General features: G+C 38.8%; 1 protein-coding gene across 2 annotated transcripts in view; it reads left to right on the top strand.

The window, feature by feature from the left end:
• Nucleotides 1–24,965, top strand: part of LOC106533086 (amyloid beta A4 protein) — a 42,630-nt gene that overhangs the window by 1,892 nt on the left and 15,773 nt on the right. For both annotated transcript variants that reach the window (XM_014029299.1, XM_014029298.1), the window contains exons 2-4: nt 9,559–9,732; nt 13,222–13,351; nt 20,913–21,025. In XM_014029299.1, the coding sequence (XP_013884753.1) occupies nt 9,559–9,732; nt 13,222–13,351; nt 20,913–21,025 (417 nt within the window). The remainder of the gene's footprint in view (nt 1–9,558; nt 9,733–13,221; nt 13,352–20,912; nt 21,026–24,965) is intronic.

Here is a 24,965-nt window from a genome sequence, read left to right as displayed (position 1 = left end):
ATATATAACTATATAGGACACAAAATATATTGATCCCTTTTATGTATTACTAAAATAATCAGTTTTATCAGCTTTATTTTTTTAACCTAAACTCATTTTCTGCTTCTGAATGACACAGATTTCAGCAGCTCTTATACCACCCACAGTGAAATGAGGTTACTCACAGTGTGAAAACACTCTGACAGCGAACCATCGCACATTGAGTCATCTGAATAACTAAATATGACACAAAAAAAGAGTAAAATTCCACATCGGCATCAGTCGGCTGATCCGATTTTGCATTTTAAAGAGAATAAAGCATCTTAGCTGCTACTTACGTAGACTTCCTTTAAAAGAAATATGACTAATTAGGATTATATCGCTTGATAAAAAAGTATCTCCTTTTTTATTTCAAGTGATTATTTCTCTCTGAATGAACTCTTACCGGTCAGGCTGTTAGACAAGATGTCGTTAAAATAGCTTCTTCTCCGAGCTCAACAAGCTGCAGGGGAAAGAAAAAAAATGAAACACTTTGCTCTAATTAACAACATTTTTCTCCTCTCTCTGCCCAGAATCGCTCCACTTCCCTACATTTACAGGTTTTTAGTCGGCTCTTAAAATAACATGCAGGGATAATTACTGAGCAACAGTAACGAGGAGTCTGGAGCTCAGATCGCGGCGACGGGTTGATCCTGGAAGAAAAAAGGCATGGAAAATGAGTTTACTGTGAAAACTAAACGAGACGAGACACGGCGGGAAGGGCGGCAAGGTTTCAGGTTTTAACATCAGCTTCGCTTTTACGTTCGCCACAAAAAAGCCAAAAAAGCCACATCACTGAGGAAGAGCTTAAAACCGAGGCAGCCTCCAGAAAAAAAATGAAGTTTGTTGTCCAAATGTTTCGTGGATGAACTCCCATTCTGACATAAACAAGCTCTTTTAATCAGTTATTTTATTTTAAAGAAATAACTAAATCCAGTTTTTTGAGCCTCATTGGTACTCATTTCTGTGGCTCATGTTGTGCAGTTGGTATTCATGCACTTTAAGTCATGGAACAAAATCTGTCTGTTAGTAAAATATCTCATAAACCCCTGGATGGACATTCAGTTCAATTCAAGATGGCTGCCACAGCCACCTGACTTTTATAAACACAAAATGACAGAAAATAGAGCCATTTTTAGATAATGACTTGCAGTTTGGATGTTAGTAGCTAAGACAGTGGTGGGCACACTTCCGTTAACCAGCCAACACCTAGTAGCAGAACTATTTTTTAATTTGGCAGATTAGCGTTTTCATTAACTTTGAAAACTTTTAGCCAATTAGCTTCTGCTAATTTCGATTTTGCCAACTTTCATTTTGCTAGCTAACTAAACTTACAGGTTTGTGTCTGTCCCATCAGTCTTCAGCTTGAAGGAGACAAAGACGTGTGACGTAGACTGAGGGACAGTCGTCTAAGCCACTGATTCCCAACCAGGGGTACGTGTACCCCTAGTGGTACTTGAGCATATTACAGGGGGTACGTGGAAAAAACTTCCCAGGTGTGTAAAAAAAAAATAGATTTTCGCAATGCGTGAAAATTCAAACTGAATCGTGGAATTGACAGAACAAAATGGAATCCAGGGTAAAATGCAGAGTCTCACAGAATTTGCTTTATTTGGTTTAGTTTCTGAGGTATTTTGGACGCTGCTGTTTTCTGCACCTGCCATTACCTGGTTTATTTATTACTTATTCACTTTCAAGGCAACGTTTTTATCTTTATGTTCAATTTGAGTTGAGAAGATTAAAACTGGGTTCCCACGGGTCATTGAAATCCTTGAAAGTTTGTGAATTTGAAAAAAAAAAGTTTCAAGGCCCTGGAAAGAGTGTGAAAACAGCCAAAAGTTACACTTGTCCTTGAAAGTCCTTGAATGTTTTTTTGGGGATTGAAATTCTGTATTCACGTGACTTATTTTCATCATCTTTTACGGATTTTAGGATTAGGACATCTTTTAGGATTACGGTAAACTGACGTCGTTGTTTCTGACTCAACAACTTGTTCAGTTTTTCATTGAATTTACATGATATTAAACCTGTTTATTGGTAACGTTCTGCAGTAGCAGTAGGTAATTGCCGTTGTGCGTGGTTCTTTAATTTGAGGAAATTGGTACTGGAAAGTCCTTGAAAGGTTAACCTTTTACCTGCTTAACATTTTAGCGTTAGTGAAGCTATATTGTTAGTTTGCGGGTTATGTTTTAGCAAAGCTAACTTTTTGGTTCACTATGCAGAGAATGAATTGCAACATGGATTTTAATGACTACCAAATTTAACAATAATCTTTGTTTAAATTTTGCCCTTACCTCTTTAGATTCAACTCTGTTTTCTGCCACAGTTAATCAACAAAAACCAACACAAACATGGCTTTAACTCAATTTGTTTCACAGATAATGAATCGGTGCAGGAGTAGCAGAGAGTCAATAGTAACATCTTGGGAAGTTGCATGAGATTGCGTATGAAGTTATTAGAAGGTTACAACTACAAGTCACATGATGATCTTGGTGTAAAACTCTGGTTTTAAAGGCAGAGGGTGAAATGCATTCCTTTAAGAAATGGCTTTATTTTTATCTGGTGATCAGGATTCTCCCCGAGCTCAGAATGAATATTTCCTCTGAGCAGTCGGTGCCGTCTGTTTGTCAAAGGAGTCAGATTCTGAAGACGCTGATGGACTCTGCCATGGCAATGCTCTTGTTTTGTTGTCTGCCGAGCACAGACGTGGCTTTGTGTACTGTATGTCTGCTGTCTGTGTGTGTGTGTGTGGGTGTGTGTGTGTGTTCCAGGGAATGTGTGTGGTCATTTTCCTGTTTTTATACAAGGATATAGCAAACCTGAGTCTCTTCACTCACTGCCACTTTCTCATAACTGTGACCTCATTTCCTTCCTGGTTTTATTTTTATTTCTGGTCTTTTTTTTTTTTCAAACCTCTCCCCTCGCTCTGTCGCTGGGGGGCTCCTGATGATCTATCCCCCCTGTCTTTCATCCTCCTCCTCACACCTTCCTGTTTCTCTTCCTCAATCTGTTTCAATCTTCCCCCTTTTTTTCCCTCCATCTCTCGTTCCTGTGCTGCTTCAATTTTACTCAGCGTGAATAGATGGGATGCTTTAGTAGACAGTTTCCATAGCGACATGCCGTTTGAACTAGTCGTTCAAGTTTGTTTGCTGTAATCTGAAGAGAAGCCATGTTACCCCCATTTCCCTACCCCCTTCCACCTATCCACCACATCTAGTACCGTATACTACAATCTACCCCATCTACAACAATCTGACAAATATACTACAATCTACCCCATCTACAACAATCTGACAAATATACTACAATCTACCCAATCTATCCATTTCCCCCATATTGACAAGAATCTAAAAATTTTCTACAATCTACCCAATCTATCCCTGTTCTCACCTATCTAGTACCATATACTACTATATACCCAATCTACAATAGTCTAACAAATGTACTACAATCTACCCAATCTATTCCAGTTCCACCATCTAGTACTATCTACTACAGTTTTACTACATCTACTAAAATATGCCATATTTACTGTACTACAATCTCGTATACTACTATGGCATCTACTCCAATCTATCCCAATCCACCCCGTCTATCCTCATCTACCCCATCTACTACGATCTACCATCTACTACAATTTACTCATTCTATCCAATCCACCTCATCTAGTACTATCAATCTTTATCTACCACATCTACTACAATCTGCCCAATCTATTACAATCTATCCTGTCTACCTAATCTTTACCATTGCACCTAATCTAGTACCATCTACCCCATTTACCCTCATCTATCCCTTCTACCCAATCTATCCTATCTGTCAGAATCTACTACAATTTACCCAGTCTTCTCCAATCTATCCATCTACCCAATTTACTACAATCTACCTTATCCACCCAATCTATTCGTGTCTACCCCATCCACACTTCTACCTCCATCCACCCCATCTACCCCATTTACTATGATCTACCCAATCTACACCATCTACTTAATCTACTAAAATCTAACACCATTTACCAAATCTTCTCTAATCAGTTCATCTATCCGATTTACTACAATCTATCCCATCCAACCTATCTATCCTAATCCATCTACAACATCTTCCTTTTTTCGGTTCAAAAATGGCTACAACTCGGTCAAATTTGCTGATATTGGGCTAAACTTTAATGGGGTAGTAGCTGAGAGTCATCCACAACACATACTCTGATAATCACATCTCACAACACAGCATGAGATCACATCTAATTTTATTCTGAAGGGTTTACCAAAACAACCACAGCTTTGTCAACATAAGACAAAGATCAGACAGAAGTTGTTCACTTTGCTTCAACGAACGCCGGACCCTTAAGTCTCCGTGTGGTAAATGTGTCTTTCTGCCTGCTTCCTCACAGCTACATCTTGTTTAAGCATTAGGTCAGCACAGGAAAGGATTAGTAGGATTATTGATGCCTGGTATTTCTTTGCAGAGTCACATGTGCTCTAAGCATGCCGGGAACCCACCGATCCGGGCCGCCGCCTTGTTTCGGCACGTCTTTGCCGTTCCTCTGCCAAATTTAGACCTGTTGCCACGGCCGAACGAGACCTGCAGAGGTTTATAGACCAGACGACACCGGAGCTGGTTGCTGTATTTGTCTGCTTTGCAAGCTGTTCAGCAGAAAGTGTGTCAGAAGTATCGGCCCTTTATTAGTCACCACCTGTGTGTTTGTGCTGATCACTGGGGCTGAAACCCGGTCCTGTTAACATTACGGTTCTGATGTATTCATATCCCCATCCTCATTATCCTCTCAGTGTGTGTCCCGGGTTCACACTGGGGATCATTTTGCACTCGGCGGTCAACCTGAGACCACACAAACACACAGACTGATTTAGCTTCTCTGGGATTTCATCCACATGAAGTGTGAGGCCTCATTAAGGAAAAAAACGCCTTATTTTTCTCTCTTGACGTCTGAATCAGTTGTTTGTTTCTTTTTATTATAATTTGCATGCAGTCAGCATAGGCGCTCAGATCAGGCTTCACTTCCTCACATTTAGCAGAGAAACATCTCTGCCACAGAGCTGAAAACTGCCTGGGGTGAATTATCCGTCACGGTAAATCCTCAATTTGGTTATGTGGAAGTTTCTGATTTTTTTTCGTCCCCGCTGTGTGCAACTCATTTATTTTACCCTCGAAGCAAGAGCAGAAATTATCCTGAAAATTCAGACTTTTATTCTTAGATCTGTGTGGTATTTTTAGCAAGCTGATGGCAATATAACGATTAAAACAATCACCAAAAGCAAGTTAAACTCTTAAATTTCTGAATAAAATTTCAACAAGCATTGACATTCTTCGTTAAAACCTCTAATATGACAGCTTAAACTAACAAAAAAAAAACTACAGTTTGATGTGTGAACTGTACAAAAAGTGTACAAAGAACCAAGATTTAAATGAACAGTCGCCATGTGGATGCTGAGTCAGCAGCTTAAAGAACATCCATCCAATCTGATGATCGGTCCATAATTAGGAAAGATTTTCCACAGAACGTTGAGGATCGTTCTTTAACAGTGGGATTAAATAATTATTTACCAGACGAGCTTCAAAGGAATGCTCCAGTCTTATCTGGAGTGCTTTTCTTAGCAAACAAATTGGAAGTTCAGAGTTTCGTTCACTTCAAACTCTGGCTTCAGAGGACTGGGTCTCATTGTTGTCAGAGGGGAACTTTGTTGCGTTTTGTCTTCGTTGTACAAAATGTTCTCTTCAAAACTAAATATTGGCTCCGCACTCTGAGACTGTTTTCCCCTCCATATCTCTGCCTTTGAGCTTCTCTTGTTTTGTCTGAAAAGGTTCTGGTTGGTCCACCTGTCTGCAGCTCCACCTCAATCAGCTTCATCTCCATGTTCAAAAACCAACTCGTTTTTTTTTTTTACTCAGATTTATCCCTCGCAGCAATAAAATCAAATCCTTATTTCATAACAAGCGTGTCTCGGCTCGTTTGTGGCCACGTTCAGCCGAGCCCAAAAAAACGTGCTTTTGATGGCGGTGTGCAGCGAAATGCTTGTTTACCCAGTTTTTCCTGGGAGCTCCGATGACAGCAACCCTTCCCCCCCCCCCCCCAATCATAATAATTCTCCACATGGCAGCAGGTGTTCACACTCACACATGAGATTACATCTCTGTGAGTCAGAAATGAGAGGTGAGGAGGCTCGATTGTCAGGTGTGGCAATAAATTTTACATAAAGTGTTTTGTGTGTGTGTGTCTGGGCAACAGTGACAGAGATGAGATAAAATCTGACTCTTTTTGTCCTTTTGACAAAACTTGACCCATCCTTGAATCAAGGATTGAATCAAAATGTAAGAAATAAATACCTTTTTCTACTGGTTCTTTAAATAAATATCTGAAATATGATAATAAATACAATTTAAGCCCTTTTTTTGAGCTGTAGCTTCAAAAACAAAAATATATTTTTTCCCCCTGCGAGCTAGCAAAGCCTTTTCTTTTCTTCCAGCTGGGAAATCTTAACATCCAAATATTGTTTGAAGTTACTTTTTTAAAATTACATAGAAAAATCCTCATTAGAATAATGTAAAAATAGGATTCAGACCAAATATTGATCATTTATCATAATTAGGAAGAAAAATCAAGGCACATCTCTGGAATAGCTCATGATATCAGGATGATCCAGGTGTCAAAATGTAGCTTAAAAAGCAGGAATCAGCTTCAGTCATGTGACCAAATTGGACCTAATCCTCAGTTTGTTGGGATGGGTCACTAAATGCACCTTAAAGGTACTTGTTACAAAGTAATAAAAAAACTAAGGTTGTTCAAAACATTATCTGCAACAGGTAAGATATTACTTGTTTCAAATGATTTGATAGGTTTAACACGTAGAACACTTTGTAACACAGACAAAAGAAGAGAGGAGACGAGATTAAATTTGTCATGAGGAGAGCGCTGGGCAGGAAGTAACTTCAGTTACAAGCCACTCAACTCTGAAGTCTTCCTGCAGCTCATCCTTTATTACATTTTCACTTCCCTAATTACATGATCACGAAACTTGTCTAAGGGGTGGGGGGGAGAAATACAAGTTTCATGTGATACATAACAACACAAGTAATGGAACATTTTTAAGGTCATGGCACATTCGTCATTTGTCTTCACTTGTACTTTTCCCATGGCTACCGATGAAGTTGTGTTTACCGTTCCTTTCAGCTGATGCAGACTCATCCTTCGATTTTCGTTTTTGCAAGCTTGGTTTTCCCTTTCTGAGGTTCTTAAAAACAAGTTGTTGTTAGGTGAGTGAGGACAAAGTTCGCCTGCAACCATTCTGAGCACAAAACATATTAAAGGTCAGGTTAGTTATAATGTCACAGTATAAATGCAGAGTATATGAATGAGAAATCATAACGATACATCTCAAACTTAGAATCAACTTATCACAATTATCGCAGCATCCGTTTTTTTTTTAACCGACACGAGAATCCAGGTTTAACCTCTTTCTTTCGTTGTTGCACCTGAAAAGCTGGAAACATCCTGAATTTGTTATTGGAACAGCCTAAAACCTGTTGCTGCCACCTTCATGTCCGTTACAGCTGCCCCTCCACCCCTCGCTCTGCCCCTCGTGTGAACGGAAACACGGGAGAGGAGAGCAAACAGAACTGTTTATGTGCAGCTTAATTGGGGCCCTTCTAATTGCCGTGTTTGTTCCTGAACTCCCGTTTAGCCGGAGCAGAAATAAAATCACTGTTTGTGCTTGAACGACATAAAAATCTACGGGGGCGGGGGGGTGTTGTTCTACCCCTCGGACTAAACTGATTGCTTTACTCAGGCTTGTGTGTGCATATATTCACTTTTTTATGATTACAGGCTTGTTGTAGCTGAATTCAGTGTGTGCGCGCGTGCTCGTCACACTCCACAGCCAACCGCTGATTACACAGCACTTGTTTTGTCCTCTCGCTCCGCTCTGTTCTGCGGCTTTTGTCAGCCGGTGAGTCGGCACAGAATCAGGTGGAGTTCTTTGTCCGGCGTTCCGAGCTGCAGGGAGACACGTCTGTCTGCTGTCTGTCCGACCGTCCTCCCTCTCTCTGTGTGTTTGTCTGAAAGCCAGTGTTGTCAGCCTGATGACGTTCAGCAAATAAAGAGAGGATCAGTTCTGTTCCACTTCCTGTCTGGAGGCTCTCTGGAGTTTTGGATGAACTCCAACAATTAAAGCAAAGATCTGGACACAATGAGTCACGACTCTTAAAGGGCCAGTGACTTTACATTTTCATCATAAACATGAATGCATTTTTGGAAAGGTAACATTGATAAGATATTGTAAAAAAAAATCACATCATAGAGATAATTAGTTGTTGAGATATTCGCATGTTTGGTAACAGGAAGTGATGTCAAAGGGGAATGTTTGCATGTAAACAGAGCGTTGCAACGACTAACACAGACTGTAGAGAAGAAACTGATGTTGCTGTAGATTATTTTCTGTCTCTATCAGAGAGATGAAGAAGACCAGAATAAATCCTTGCAGAATAAAAGAGCAGGAAGAGTTCCCCTTTGATGTCACTTCCTGTTTCACTTCAGCTGACTCAAGTTTAAGAAAAATGTCATTTATGTAGGAAAATGGGTAAAATTGTGTCAGGTTTCTTAATATAAAGGTGTTTTCTTTGACTTTTTGTATTTGAAGGATATTCATGTCAGTAACTGCAAAATTCACCTAATCAGCATTTTTGTGTGTTTTAAGTCCCCTTGGGTGTGGCGGCCATCATGAATTGTCTGTTAGTGTGTGTTGACAGACACATACACACAAGTCTATGATTTATTTAGATAAGAACTGGTTTCTTAAACCAGACGTTGCATGAAGATTTCTTTTCTTATGCAACAAACCTTCTTGATAATCTTTATTTTTTAACCTCATGTTAGGAAACCAGACATGCGACGTTCATCCTTCCTGTTTGCTGTGGCGTGACGGGATAATTCAGTTGAGCAATAAAAATTGGAAAAACCCTGAGTGAACAGATGCTGGGAAAGGTGCGGGGCGACGTGCATTCCTTCAGTGATGTAAGGTCTTTGTAGCTTTATGTGGTTTGAGGCGGTGTTAATTTTTATCTTGAGTAAACGTGTCCTTTAGTGAAGAGACTGTCAGAGCAGCGAAGCTCCGCCCTGAAAAGGAACGTCCTGTTTGTTGAAGCTTGACTCGCTCCGTGTGCAGTAAATATATAATAAAAAAAACCTGACGCTTGTGCAGAAACTCAACGACAGCCCTGCTCGTTTCTCCGTCAACATAAAACATTTTGAATTGGTCTCGCGGGCGCCGCCGCTCTGACTTACAGCAGCCGTTAAAGCGAGCGGCGCTGACGTCGCTCCATCAAGTTATCTCCAGCAGCACATGAGCTGGATGTGCTTTATGTGGCCTGACTGCACAGCACAAAGGCGCTGCTTATGGAGCGACGCGTGCAGAGCCCGCTCAGGCCTGTCAGGCAGAATCTTTCACAGGTTTTTATTGGATTTACAACGACTGAGCGCGTCGGCCTTCATTTTCTCTCTCTCTCGTTTCGTTCTTTGTGCCTCTGCAGGCGCTGGCTGCCAACGCCGGCACCGGGTTCGCCGTGGCCGAGCCACAGGTGGCCATGTTCTGTGGGAAACTCAACATGCACGTCAACATTCAGACGGGCCGCTGGGAGCCCGACCCGTCCGGGACCCAGAGCTGTGTAGGAACCAAGGAGGGCGTGCTGCAGTACTGCCAGGAGGTGAGTCACAGCGACACGCATGCCTCACCATCCTGTCCATGTCATGGAGGTGTTGAAATCCAAGCAGCTGCAGGAAGGAAGTGACAGAGTGGCTCTTCATCATTAGAACAGACTTTAACTAGTCATCATTAGAATAAGATTTAATACAAGTTTAAATACACAGATTTTAATTGAGAGCATTGTAGTTTAGCCCCACAACAAGCTAATCTGCAGCCCGCTGCTTTAGTTTGGTACAACAGGGATTGTACACAGATTTACAGAATACCTCTTAATATGAGGTGGAGTGAAATGAGAGGATATATTTGTGATAAAAATTAGATGAGATATATTATGATTTTGATAGGTTATGATTTTAGGAGATGTGAAATAATAAGGCCAATGAAATGGATAAAAAATGTAGCGTCTTATAAGATGTTAAATATAACATGATGTTATTATTGACATGAAATTATAGATGAATTGAGATGGCATGACAGACAGACATGACATCTTATATGTTATGACATGACATTTGGTATTAGATGATATTAGATAAGTGGGATGTTATGACATTGAAATATATAATTTATATATGATGAGTTGTTATGATGTGACATAAGATAAGATATGAGATGTTATGAGATGATATGTTAATAGATTTACAAAATGAAATTGTCAAATGTTATATTCCAATATGTTACATGTGAATACAAATTTGAGTTATATGATATATCATGTAATGATATTTTATGAGATGTTATAGGATGATAAATATAGAATAATATAATGAGACATGAGATTAAAAAAATTGAGAAAAGATGCTAATATGATATAAAATACGTGAGATAAAATGAGCTAGGATATGATAAACATAATACATGATATCATATTATATTCAAGGTAAAATGAGAAGACATTTTGGATATACAGTGCGTAATTAGGTCAGATGAAATACGACATGATACAAGGATATGATAGATGAAATGGTATGTGATGATAACATAAAATAGAATTGTATCATAATAAAAATAAAATGATACAACACATGATATATAAAGTTATATAAGATTAAATTAGATGATTATGGAAGATTAAATTGTATTTGTGATGTAAACTAAATGAGATGAGATGATTTAATATATGATATTGAGTTGTATATGCTAAAATAATGCAGGTTTTTTCTTGTTCTTCTTGTTTCAAATCAACCTTTTTTCCCCCCAAAACCTATTATATAGTATTGTAAATAAAACTAACAGGGTGTATCATAATACCAACAAATGTGATCATTTTTCAGAGTTTCATGAGTGTTTCTCCACATTGAGGATGTTCTCGCTCTCATTTATTGGTTTATTGAGGAAAGTGAGGTTTACCATGAAAGAGAAAAGGCTGCACACTTCCTCAAAAGTTTCAGTTCCATTTCCTCGATGACATTTTGTTGGCATTTTGGGAAAAGTGCAAACTTTGCGTGCTCTTTCACAGCTGAGCAGGTGGCATCTAGTCGGCATAAAGCTCAGATTAAAGGATCTTATTGAAGCTCCGCTCATACTTCCCACCAAGGAAGCAAAGATTAAAAAAAAAACATCCATGTTGCTTTTAAATCTTTAGCAGTTCCTAAAACCATTAGAGGTAGTTCCCCTTTCTTTTGTGATTCTCTTTTGTGCATCAAGAACTGTGTCTGGTTGTGCTTTTAGAGAACTTATTTTTATTAGTTCCTGCTCCTTTGCTCAACAGAAACCCACAAGTAACAAAAGAATTATTATTGGTCCAGATGTGAGGGAAAGTGTCTGATTTAAAAATGCTTCAGAGCCAAAAACAGGTTAATGTTAAGATAAATGTTGAAAATATTAAAGGGATAGAAGTGGGGTTCTGTTGAGAGATTATCAATTAATATCTTACCTGTCATAGATGACTTTTTGACAGTTAGAAGAAATAAAGCTTAACTAGAGAAACAGCCTTATCTATAATAAATGTGACAAAAAATGTTGGTCTTTAACAGACTGTTTTAAATTTACTGAAAAAAGCTGACACTGAGCTGGAAGTTATTTGTAGCTTCCTGCTAGCTAAAAGTACCAAAAGGTGGCCAAAACCTAAAAGTAGCAATTTGCTAACTGAAAATCAAAATAGTTAAAAGCTAAAATTAGTAAAAGGTTGTCTAAGAGAAGCAAAACACTGGCTGAAAGTAGCAAAATGTTCTCAAAACTTAAATGTGCATTATACAAACTAAGAAGCTAAATGCTGGCTAAAAGCTAAAAGTATCATAATGCTAGCTAGATGCTAAACGTAGCAAAATGCTATCTGAAAGTGACAAATAGTTGTCAAAACTTAAAAGTAGCAATGTGCCAACAACATTGTCAGTGTTTGCTAAGACCTAAAAGTAGAAAATGTTAGCTAAAAGCTAAAACATAGCAAAGTTCTAGTTTTAACAATTTAAAAAAATGCTGGCTTAACGCTTAAAGTAGCAAAACACTAGCTGAAAGTGGCAAAGCTTTAAAACCTAAAAGTTGCAAATTGCAAATAAAAAGCAAAATGTTGGCTGAAAGATAAGTAGTAAAATAATAGCTAAATGCTAAAGTTTGCAAAACACAAGCTGAAATTAGCATATAGTCAGCAGAACTTAAAAGTAACAAATTGCAAACTTAGAAAAACGAGTTAAGATTTACCTTTTAGGTATTAAAGTGTTATCGGAAAACTTAAAGTAGCAAAACGTTAGCTGAAATTGGCAAAATTTTAAAACATAAAAGAAGCTAACTGCATATTAAAAGCAATATGGTAACCTGAAGCTAAATTGTTGTCAAATTTTAAACGTAGCAAACTGCTAACTAATAAAAGCAAAATTCTAGCTAAACCCTATAAGTAGCTATGCATGAGCTAAAGACTAAATATTACAATAACTAAAAGTTAAAAGTAGCAAAAAGCTATCTAAAAGTTTAAAAATTCTAACTTTAAAGGAATGTTAGCTTTACTAAAATTAGCACAACGAAAATTAGCATAAACATTGGTAGAATTAGCATTAGCTTTAGCGGAACTTGTGTATTATAAATTGAAAAATACAAAATAACAATTCACATACAAAGTTATACAGTTTTACTTAAAACTGAGCAGATAATTGAGTTATAAAACATGGTAATAAAGAGATTAAGAAAAAGAAGAAAATAAGCAATACCAAAACAGGCTTAATAGTTATATAAAACAGACAAAAAATTATCATCACAAGAGGACTTTTAGTTATTTTGTTAAATTGGTGCAATAATTGGGAGCTTTAGCGGAACTAGCATTAGCAGTAGTAGTCTTAGCACTGGCATTATTGCACACAGTATTTTACAACCCTCCAAACTGAGGGGGTTCAAAAAGCCATCTACAACAGGTAAGATATTGTTTATGTCCTATTTTTCACATCCCCACTTTACAAGACCCTAACAGCTTTAAGTGACCGTCAGAGTTCTGTTTTCCTGCTTTTGTAACCCTTAGTGTTTTAGATGAAGATTTTATCTCCTCTTCGTCCTCCAACAGATGTATCCAGAGCTCCAAATCACAAATGTGGTGGAAGCTGACCATCCGATCCGGATTGAGAACTGGTGCAAGAAGGAGAGGAAGGTGTGCAAAGGACATGCTCACATTGTGGTGCCTTACAAATGCTTAGGTAAGCTTCTGCAAAAACGAGCTGAATCTTCTCCCTGTTTTGGCCTTTTGTTCGAGGAGAGGAGAGTTTATGAGTCATCTTAGCCTTTGGCAGAGGTGACATGGAGGAATATTGGAATTTGATTCACTTGACTAATTCTGGCCTTTAGCTGCAGATCGAGGAGATCCAAACTGGACGGGGGCTAATGTCTCTCTGAACAAATGACTATCGGGAGGAGGAGGAGGAGGAGGTTTTATTGCTGGGGAGGCTTGTTGAGCAATAAAGCACAATCGTATTTGCCCCCCTCAGACTGCGGTCATAAACTCCCCCAGACACACGGGGTCAACAGCAGAGGAGGTCGGCTTTATTACATCTCATTTCTCCATTTCCCTGCTCTGTCACAAACAACTCCCCTCCTCCTCCGTCCCCCCGCAGCTCCACTGTAATCTGCTGTGGCAACATGGTCGTGCTCTGCTTTATGAAATGCCACGTTCAGACTCAGAGTTCGCCTCTGATGCACAGAAACGCAGCTTGTCTCCCAACGAGGACTGCGGGGGAAAAAAACAAACAAACAAAAAAAAAAAAAACGAGGAACTGAGTCTTGCAGCAGAAACAGAAAAAGCATCTTCCTCCACTTTTTAAAGCTTCTTCGTTTGGCCAAAATCCCTCTTTCTGATCAAGATTTGCCACCAAAAAAAAAAAAAAAAGCCATTAGCAGTTGCACTGGGGTGTGAAATAAGCGACAGTTTGAGGACGTATTTTTTTTGGCAAACACAGCGAAGAGGAGATTTTTCGGGGAGATTAATTGGAGAGCAAACACACAGCTAGAACGAGCCGGGATGGAAAAACAGATGAGAGGTGTTCGCAGACGAAATCGCTTCCCAAAATTTGTCCCATAAATCCTTTATCTTGAAGCTGCAGCACCGCTGGAAAGATTTTAAAGCTTTTATAGTCCTCAGTATTTTGTTCGGTTTATTACGTCTCATCTCATGTGCCGTTTCTATGGTCCAGATATAGTTTCAATGGTCCAGGTGTAGTTTTCTATGGTTNTGTAGTTTTCTATGGTTTAGGTGTAGTTTCTATGGTCCAGATGTAGTTTTCTATGGTTTAGGTGTAGTTTCTGTAGTCCAGGTATAGTTTCTATGGTCCAGGTGTAGTTTTCTATGGTTTAGGTATAGTTTATATGGTCCAGATGTAGTTTACTATGTTCCAGATGTAGTCTCCTATGGTGTAGGTATAGTTTCTACGGTTTAGGTATAGTATCTTTGGTCCAGGTGTAGCTTCCTTTGTTCCTTGTGTAGTTTCCGTGGTCCTGAATTAGTTTTCTATGGTTTAGGTATAGTTTATATGGTCCAGATGTAGTTTTCTATGGTTTAGGTATAGTATCTATGGTCCAGGTATAGTTTCTATGTTCCATGTGTAGTTTCCGTGGTCCTGAAGTACTTTTCTATGGTTTAGGTATAGTTTATATGGTTTAGGTATAGTATCTATGGTCCAAGTGTAGCTTCCTTTGTTCCTTGTGTAGTTTCCATGGTCCAGATGTAGTTTTCTATGGTTTAGGTATAGTATCTATGGTCCATGTGTAGTTTCTGTGGTCCTGAAGTAGTTTTCTATGGTTTAGGTATAGTTTATATGGTCCAGATGTAGTTTCCGTGGTCCAGATGTAGTTTTCTATGGTTTAGGTATAGTATCTATGGTCCATGTGTAGTTTCCTGTGTTCCAGATGTAGTCTCCTATGGTGTGGGTATAGTTTCTATGGTTTAGGTGTAGTTTCTATAGTCTAGGTGAAGTTTCTATGGTCCTGATATAGTTTTCTATTTTCCAGGTGTAGTTACGATGGTCCAGGTGTAACTAAAGGATAACTTGAGAAACACAAACCAGCCCTAACTATAGGGTTTATCAAAGCCAAAGCCTCAGTGCCATTCTTAAAATAGACAGGGTGTCAGCCAGGAACAGAAACTGGAACTGGAAGTTGGTTCCATCAGAGAGAAGCCTGAGAAATGAAAGCTCCGCCTCCTATTTTAGAAACTCCAGGAACCACGAGTAAACCTGGAGTCTGAGAGCGAAATGCTGTGTTAGGCATATTGGTTGTTGTTGAAAGACAAACACAGAATTCCAATAATAACACCAAAACTAATTTCACATTTAGCTCGACTTGTTCTTTGATTTTTAATCTTCTCATTCAGCTGCAGAAAACAACCTCCTGGTTTTTTGTTTAAATTTCATCATTTCTAAGCACAAAATGTGATTGTTTGAATCCAGAGGTGTGACTGATTTGATATTTCCTCTCAAACCCCACATTTTGAAGCTGCTGTGGTCAAATGTTGCACCAATCTGAAGCTTTTAATTTTTGATTATCTGCAAACAAGACACCTGTTTTAATTAAAACAATCTGGATCAGTTCAGTCCTGTCACTGCTTGTTTCTGCACATTTGATTTTGTCACCGTTCATAAAGGTCGGTGGCTTTTTGTTCAAAGGAGTGACAGAGAGATAAACATGAAGCTCTGGCACGAGGGAGGCTTTCTGCTTAATTATGTAACGGAGTCTCCTGAGAGGGAGCTGGGAGCTGACAGGCAGCTGAGAATTATTCATCATCCGAGATGTTTGTTCATCTAGTCTGTCAGACAAACGTCCGTCAGATGTTGGATTTTTCACTTTTTGTCGAATCGAGAGGAATAAAAGAGGAAGTTCAGTCATGCCGAACCAGCGTCCATGTCAAGTTTCAGATGAATTATTCAAATAAAGGAAAAAAATCAGAGAGAAATCCATTCTCAGCTGAAACCCCTCCATGTTTCCTGCCTCCAAACAATCGTTCTTTATCCCACAGCTCTATAATCCCTGCAGGATGATGTCTTTGTCCAACAGCGGAGGATTATTTCAGATTTATTATTTGTGAAATGGTCAGAACTGAAGTGTGACTCTTTCAAAGTCATTAAGGTAATGGGGTTTATTTCAAACTGTAGCTGCTTTCACTAACAAAGCTGGAAATCCAGAACAGACTTTTACTTCAGGCCAGCCTTTTGTTACTTTAGCTTTTGGCTATAATTTAACTACTTCTAACTTTAAGTTAGGCTTTTATTACATATGGTTTTAACTATGCTTGTGCTATATTTTGCATCTGGCTTTCAATTTGATTTGTTTTGCCAGTCTTTTGCAACATTTGCTTTTAACTAATGTTTTGTTACTTTTAGCTTTAAGCTAGCATTTTGGTTACTTTTGACTTATACTGTATTTAGCATTTCACAAATTTTTGCATTTTTGTTTTACCTACCTTTTGCTATAAATAACTTCTAGCTACCTAACCTGTTGCTGCTTTTAGATTATATTTCTATTTTAGCTTCAGACTAATTGTCTCCCAACTTTTGCTCGTTTGTTCATTTTTGATTTCTGCCAGTCTTCCGCTGCTTTTGGCTTCCATCTTTCTGCTACCTTTAGCTTTTAGCAAGTGTTTTTCTACTTTAAGCTATTGTTTAGCCTCTAGCTACATTTTGCTCCTTTTAGCTTAGTTAAACTTTTGTTACATTGTGTTATTTTTTTCTTCTAGCTAGCAGTTTGATACGATTAGCCAGCCATTTGGTTTTAACTAAAGTTTGGCTACTTTTAGCTTTAATCATTTTGGATACTTTTGACTGATATTTAGCATTTCATTAATTTTAGTTTGCATCTAGGCTTTTGCTGCTTTTTGGTTTTAGTTAGCCTTTTGCTATATTTCCTGTCTAGCTAGCAACTTGATACATTTAGCCAGTCTTTTGCAATGTTTGCTTTTAGCTAATGTTTGTTACTTTTAGCTTTAGGCTAGCTAGCTTTACTTTTATTTTACTTTTGACGTATATTTAGCATTTCATTAATTTTTGTTTTAACTAGCCTTTTGCTATAGCTTCTAGCCATAACAAAAGGCTAGAACGTATAGCTTCTAGCTGACATTTTAAGGCTTTTTGCTAGCATATTGATACTCTTAACTAATATTTCTATTTAGCTTTTGACTAACATTTTGGGTACTTTTGGACTACTTTTAGTCTTTAGGCTTTTGTTACTTTTGACTTTAGTTAACCTTTTTGCTACTTCAAGCTTTTAGTTAGACTTCTGCCATTTTTAGCATCTAGCTAGACTTGATATTTTTAGCCAACCTTTTGAAAACTTTGTTTTTAGCTTCCACTTTTGTACTTTAAGCTTTTACTCAGCTGTTTGTCAGTTTTGTATTCAAGCCAGTCTTTCGCTACATTCGGCTTTAATCCTCCTGCTACTTTAGCTAGTGTTCTTCTACTTTTAGCTAACATTTAGCATCTAGCTCTCATTTTGCTCTGTTTGGCTTTTACTTAGCATTATGTTCTTTTAGCTTTAACAGCTGAGTTTTAGCCTCAGCATTCTGCAATTTTTGCAATACAATTAAATTAGTCTATTTTGTTTAATTTTACATAGATAAATAGCTAAAAAAGTCGAAATAAAAAAGTCATCCTTTCAAACAACATACAACAGCTAAAACTAAGCTGAACTGCTTTAAGTCCTTTTATTTTCTGATCTGTCTCAGTTATTCAGGTGTTTTCTCCTTTAGCTCACCTTCTTGTGCTCAGACTTCAGGTAAATTAGCCGATAAATCCTGTGATAAATTCCAACATCATCAGAAATAACAAGCCGATGACAGATTCAGGCTTGTTTCAGAGCGCCGCTCCTGGGGTCGCCACATTCCTTCACCTTCAGATTTAAATTCTGAGTAACAGTTTGCACAAGACAAACCTTTCCAAATATTTAAAAAGCAGCTTGGGTTCGATGGGAGTCTGCTGAGTAAAAATGAAAAGTTTAATCCATTACGTAATCCTGACCCACGTTTGGTTTTATTCATGACTGTAATCCTGATGGCAGATCAGATTTCTACATAATCCCTCATGCAAACATAAACAAAAGGTTAAACCCGACTAGACCTCTAACCCTGATTGAACGCTGCAGTTTGAGATGTGAGAGTTTTGGTCTTGCCTCTTCTTTTGCTTTGTAACTGAATACAAATTTAAAATAACTGGAACCACATTTGTTTAATGTTTTGCCCTTTTTGTTGCTATCGTCTCACAAAGACTTCACAGGCTCTGCTTATTTACTTAAAATCAAAATTTATTTTAGATACTTGAGGAATTAGAAGTTCAGAACCCAGGTAAGATGAGCTGATGTTACAGAAAGTATCTTGTACTGTTAGCGGAGTTAGCTCATACTGTTAGCAAATGTAGCCAATACTGTTAGCAATGTTAGCTGATATTATTAACAAGGTTAGTTGAAACTATTAAGAACGTTGGTTAATATTGTTTGCAAGGTTAGCTGATACTGTTACCAAGGTTAGATGTTACTCTTAGCATGGTTAGCTAATACTGTTAGTAGAGCTGGGCGATATGATCAAAATTTTATATCACGGTATTTTCAACATTTTCACCGGTTTCACGGTATTTGACGGTATTTTTCTTTTCATCACAGCTCAGCTGATAATAAAATGTACAAACCCTGCTTATTGACTTTTTTTCTTTTACTGTACCTCTGTCTGTGTCGCTGTTTCCCTCCTCTGTGTCTGTTCTTCTCTGACTGGTGGTTGGAGACAGTAGTCATGCATTTTGGTCCAGTCGTGAAGGAGGAGGGTTAAGAAAAGATTATGATCGGATTTATTGTTTTATGTTATTTATTAAAGCTTATCAGCACGACTCACCTTGCACACCAGTCAATCTCCATCAGCATAACGTCTCCATATTAACTAACCGCGTTAAATCTAACTGTGCACGTCACCGAAGAGGTGTTTACTACATTCAGCGATGGTGAAAACGGGATGTTTTTTTAAACGTCAGTCAATATAAGCAGCAGAATCGCCACCCGCGGCTGCAACTAGCTGCTCCAAACATTATCATGCTAACGCACATAGCGGTGCAGCAAAGAAAAATGTCCCCCGGGAAACAACAGTTCACTAGCGGCCGCGACAATACGTTCTGCTTATTAAACCGGAATGTCCGGTATTCAAAAAATTAATATCATAACAAAAATAAAAACCGGTATTCGGTACAAAACGGTATACCGCCCAGCACTAACTGTTAGCATGACTGTTTTATGGTTAGTGTGGTTCGCTATTATTGTTAGCATGGTTGGGTGATATTATTAGTAAGTTTAGCTAATACTGTTAACAAAGGTAGCTTATACTGTTAGCATGGTTAGCTGATACTGTTAACATGGTTAGCTGATACTGTTAGTAAGGTTAGCTGAAACTGTTAGTAAGGTTAGCTAATACTGTTAACAAAGGTAACCTATACTGTTAGAAATTTTAGCTGATGTTGTTAGTGAGAATAACTGATACCCTTAGCTAGATTGGCTAAAGCTACTAACAATATTAGCAGGTACTTCTAGCGAGTTTAGCTGATACTGTTAGCAATGTTAGCTGATAGATGGGAGGTTTATGGACCGTTTAGTGAAAGTAGATTTGTTGCTCTTATCTACACCATGTGAAATTACCTGCTGTGAATTCGGTTCATCTGGTCTTTTGATCCGTCCGTCTGTCCATCCATCATTTCACTGCAATGCGACTGTAGATGGTTTCAGCTCAGAGTGTGAAGAGATGAGTAAAAAAACATCGGCTGAGGTGCAGGACTTGGAGGATTTGATAGATGATCTCTTTTTTCTTTTATAAATGAAAGTCTTGGGGTGTTTGCAGCCTTACTGAGGAGAAATAAAGATCTGTGATGCGTAGATACAGTAAAAATGAGTACTTCATAAGAAAACAAATATATACAGTATGTACACAAAATGTTAAAATCTAGTATTTAACGTGCTGATTGACTGCTTTCAGAGTAAAAATACACGATTTTGTAATTTTGTGTTATAGTTACAGCTCAAAGTCACAAAGCAGGCTGGTATCAGGTCTGAAGGGGGTCTGGGTGTCAGAGGGAGGGTTCCTGTACCCCCCAGGTGGAAATGAGAAGCAGCTGTTGAGCCCTCTGCTATTTCCAGCTCTTCTTCCTGTCCTACCCTCTCATTTTCCAAAACACCACCTCCACCCTCCTGACTAAAGCTCTGCCATGAAAGGTGGAGGGCGATATGCATTCCTCCAGAAAATCTCAAGTGTTTACTTCCGTCTGAGCATCTTATTTAAATTTTAACAGATTTTTTTTTTCTTTTTTGCATCTAGAGAAGCCTTTCAGTTCGTTTATTTCCTCTGCTTTTCTATGCGCTCTGAATAAAACATGAATGAATTTAAATCATGAAGAAAATGATGGCATTGAGTCGCAGGAAGAGTTCTGACTTCTTTGTAAAGACTTGACGTTTATAAAAACTGGATTTTCTCGGCTGCCGTTCCGACTGCAGATGCAGTTAAACAGGATGATCGTCTCTTTTAGTTCTGGTTGTTCACACAGGTGTCAGAACTCTGAGATGTAAAAAGACCAGGCAGCTATGAATTATTGAATCTTTTTCTGCTCATCTCATCTGTTATTCTTTTTTAGTCACTTCAGATGATTTATTGCCTCCATCCCCAGCAGCTTCTTTTTTTTTTTTCCAGGTCGGGGACAGATCGGTGCTCTGACTAACAGACATTTTGCTTTTTGTGATTTCTCTCTTCTTCAGTGGGAGAGTTCGTGAGCGACGTCCTCCTGGTTCCAGAGAAGTGCAAGTTCTTCCACAAAGAGAGGAATGACATGTGCGCTAGCCACCAGCAGTGGCACCGTGTGGCCAAAGAGGTACCACAACAACCACTTCAGCTGATGTTTGTCAGCTGAGATTAGAGGAGGAAGTCAGGAGCATTGCTTTTATTATAAACACAGGGAGGAGAGCTGGATGTTGGCTGAAATATGTCCGAAAATTAGATGCTAAAGGTAAAAGAAGCAGAAAACTAGCTAAAAGTGAAAGTAGCAACACTTTAGCTGAAAGCCTGAAGTGGAAAGAGGATAACTTAAAGGAGAACAATTATGGGTCCTAGAAATGTTTATGGTATGTCTGTGGGCTATCCAGACCATGTTCATTCAATTTAATGCACAAAATAATTCTCAGATAATAAAATTTCCCATTTTCTAGTTCTGCCTGCTCTGACTTCGGTTCAGAAGAGCTGTTTATGTTAATGAGCTCTGTTGGTAACGCCCTCCAAAAATCTGTTGAMATTAACTCCGCCCTCCAAAGCCAGCGTTTACGTTAGCATGGCTAATAATAGCAGAAGCTCCATTGTACAACCATATGAGACCCAGAGGCAGAGTCGTGGTCCCAGCTTGTTTTTTTTTTCTGTCCCTCCTCTGCTCTGCGCTCACTCTGCATGCTGTTACCAGAGCAGGGAGCAGCAGCGGTCAAAATACCTCAGAAACTCGAACAAATAGGCTTTAACAAGGCTTTAATAAGCTAAACAATAGAGGTACATGAGAAAACATGTTCATAACGAATGAAAATAAATAAATAATTAAATTGTGTTCATGCCAGTCTCAAACCCTGGTCTCCCGCTCTCTGGTCCAACACTCTATCCATTACCCTATTGGAAGCTTGTTGTAAAATGAGCTGCGCATTGCACAACAACACAGTGACGGCTCTTTATACTGCGAAGGTGGAGCCTCACCCGGGGGTTGCTAGATAAGGGGCTGAACGCAGGTTCCGGTGGGTTGTCATACAGCTTGTGACATCACAAAATGACGGAAGTATAAAACTTGTCGTTAATATACAGTAAAAATACATTTACTTACAGTAAATATGCCCCTGGGTGCATTTTTTTTGGTCCTAGGACTGTTAAGCAGTACTTACCCAAAGTTGAGTAAAAAAAAACCTTTAAAAGTGAATTTTGCATAAAAGGTCCCCTTTAAAAGCTACATGTATCAAAAGGCTTGCTCATTGCTAAATGTAGCAAAAATGCTAACTACAAGCTAAAAGGCTACTTAAAATCTAAAGCAGAAAAACACTAGCTAAAAATGCTTAGCTATAAACTAAAAGTAGCAACACACTAGGTAAAAGCTAAAGACAGCAAAAGGGTAGTTTTAAAAATAGCAAAAAGATAACTAAGACCTAAATGTATCTCGTACTGTAGTTGTATAAGAGCTAAATATAGCAAAAGACTAGCTAAAATCTTAACTAGCACAAAACTAGCTTAATGTGTCAGAAGTCTAGCACTAGAGTTGAGTTTCATTTAATGTGTTTAGAGTTTGGAGGGACGTCAGACATCAAATATCTGCTCTGAAGCACTAAGAGAGTTGTTTTGATATGGTTTAATTCCAGTGTGGTTCCAGCTCTGTGTTCGAGTCTCAGAGGACCTGTGATCTCAGGCTGACTGGGAGCGCCAACATTTCAGTTCCTAATCAGATTAGTGTTATGGCTGTAACACAGCTAATCCCCCCCCCCCCCCCTCCGGTGGATCCGGATCGGGCCTTGGGGACCGCTCTGACCGTGATGGCAGGAGCAGGAACTTTCTCTGCCGACAACCTTCTAGTCTTCTTTGTTGTCGAAACACTTCGAAATCTTTCAACTGTGGGATCTTTACGACAGGAAACGTGTTCAGTTGTTTTATGTATGAATGTTTTGGTTTTACGCGGTGCTGACGGGACCTGCCGCCTTTGCTCCGCCCCCTCAGGCCTGTTCCCGCAGCACCATGGTGCTGCACAGCTACGGCATGCTGCTGCCCTGTGGCATCGACAAGTTCCGCGGCACCGAGTACGTCTGCTGCCCCGCCTCCCGCTCCAAGGAGTCCCCCACGCCCACTCTGACCTCCCAGGAGGTGGAGGAGATAAAGAACGAGCAGCAGAAGATGGAGGACGATGAGGTGGACATGGACGATGACGAGATCGTAGAGGACAGGTGAGACGCTGACAAAAACAAACAAAATGTCTGCAACACAAAGATGCTGAAGTTTTCCAGTCTCCTCCTCAGCGAGACGCCAACCGAGGAGCAGACCGATCAGAAGAAGACGCCTTGGGAAGAAGGTGAGCAGGATGTCCGCAGGTCCTTAAAAAGTCTTAATTTACTTATCTAAAATTTAGACCTTAAAAAGTCTTAAATTTGATAAAAAAATGTGCAAGTTGGTCTTAAATTTTGTCAGGCAGAAGCGATTAAAGTTCTCCCTCTCCCCCGGCCGTCTGCAGCTCATTTCCTTTTGAGAAAAGAAAAAAACTTGTTGTGATGGATTAACTGACGCTGCTTTCAACCAATAAAAAGAAGCAGAGTCACAGTTTTAGCCAATCAGAGCAGAGCAGGGCGGGTCCTGCTGTCTGAGCAGATACTGCAGGTGAAGTAATCAGAATTGATCGGACTTTTCCAAGGACCTTTTTTTTTCTTTTCCCGACCCGCTACCAGAACCACCCGCCCCAAATGAAGATGAAGTTATGTAATAAATTATTAAATGTCTGAATGTTAAACGCACGTGGTCACACATGACCAGTTCACTGCAGCCAGAACCGAGCCCCGACCTGCCCGGTCTTTTTTATCTAAAGTCTAACTTTGTGTTAAACGTTGTGTTCAGAGCATTATTGATATTTTACTATAAAAGCACACCGGGCCAAATACACGTGAACATTTCACATTACTGTGATACGTAAACATCATGTGCAACTTAAGTGCGTGACCAAACTCCGACAGAGAGAGTACGTCACAGCGGGAGTTCAGTGTGTCTCATGGTGAGAGACAGGTTGTAGCTGCTGCTTCAGGTATTAAACATTTATTAACGCTAAAAGATGAATATTTGTAGACTCCAGATCACAGCAAAGACATTTGTCTCACTTTAAATTTCATTTTCCCTCAAACTCATGAAGAACAAGTTAATTCTTCAAAATATTTTAACAACAATGAGGTGTTTTGTCTGTTTGGATGTGCTAAACTTTTATTACCTTCAGAACTATACTACTAACTGAACTGTGTTAAATATAATTCATAAATGATCAAATGTGAAACATAGTATGACTATGATTGTCACTAGCAATAGAAAACCTTTGACCATAATAGATCACAAGTTACCTTCTAGAAGGATGTCAAATCATCAATCAGTACAACTGCATGAGCTGTAATCCTGTAAATATTCCCTTTGAATAAAATGTTGATTTTAGGGGAGAAATATGTCAAACTCAAAAAATAAATAAGTTAATTAATTAATTAAAACATTTAAAAGAACTTACGGGTAATTTATTCTTTATAAAGGAACATTATGTGCCATAATTTTTCAAATATATCAGATTACCTCAATTCAAAACACTGATATAACATAAAAATAAGCTACAGAAAGTTGTTAAAACCTCTCTTCCTTCAGACATTGTTGATGCTGCAGGTTAAAGTGTTTGTTGTTTATTGACTGTTGTCTGGATGACTTCTTTTTGTATAAAGGCAACACTGGAGGTAGATGTATTTTACGTTGGTTGTTTCCAACCAAATAACTGCACGTAAAATACAGCAAATTTAACCAGAGAGCTGAATATCTTTATATTCACCGTGTTTTACTGAGTGACACACATGTGCTTGGTTGTAACACGGTAGAATCCCCGAATCATCGCTTATATTTTTTGGTCTTAAATTTCATTGAAGGTGGTATTAAAAAGGTCTTAAAAAGTCTTAAATTTGACTTACCTGCAGATGCCCTGGGTATAAAAAAGGAGGAGCAGCAGAAGATGGAGGACGATGAGGTGGACATGGACGATGACGAGATCGTAGAGGACAGGTGAGACG

The sequence above is a fragment of the Austrofundulus limnaeus genome, unplaced genomic scaffold (genome assembly GCF_001266775.1).
Source record: "Austrofundulus limnaeus strain Quisiro unplaced genomic scaffold, Austrofundulus_limnaeus-1.0 Scaffold881, whole genome shotgun sequence".
Taxonomy (NCBI): domain Eukaryota; kingdom Metazoa; phylum Chordata; class Actinopteri; order Cyprinodontiformes; family Rivulidae; genus Austrofundulus; species Austrofundulus limnaeus.
The sequence above is the reverse complement of the archived record's forward strand: the minus strand, read 5'-3'. Positions and strand labels throughout refer to the sequence as shown.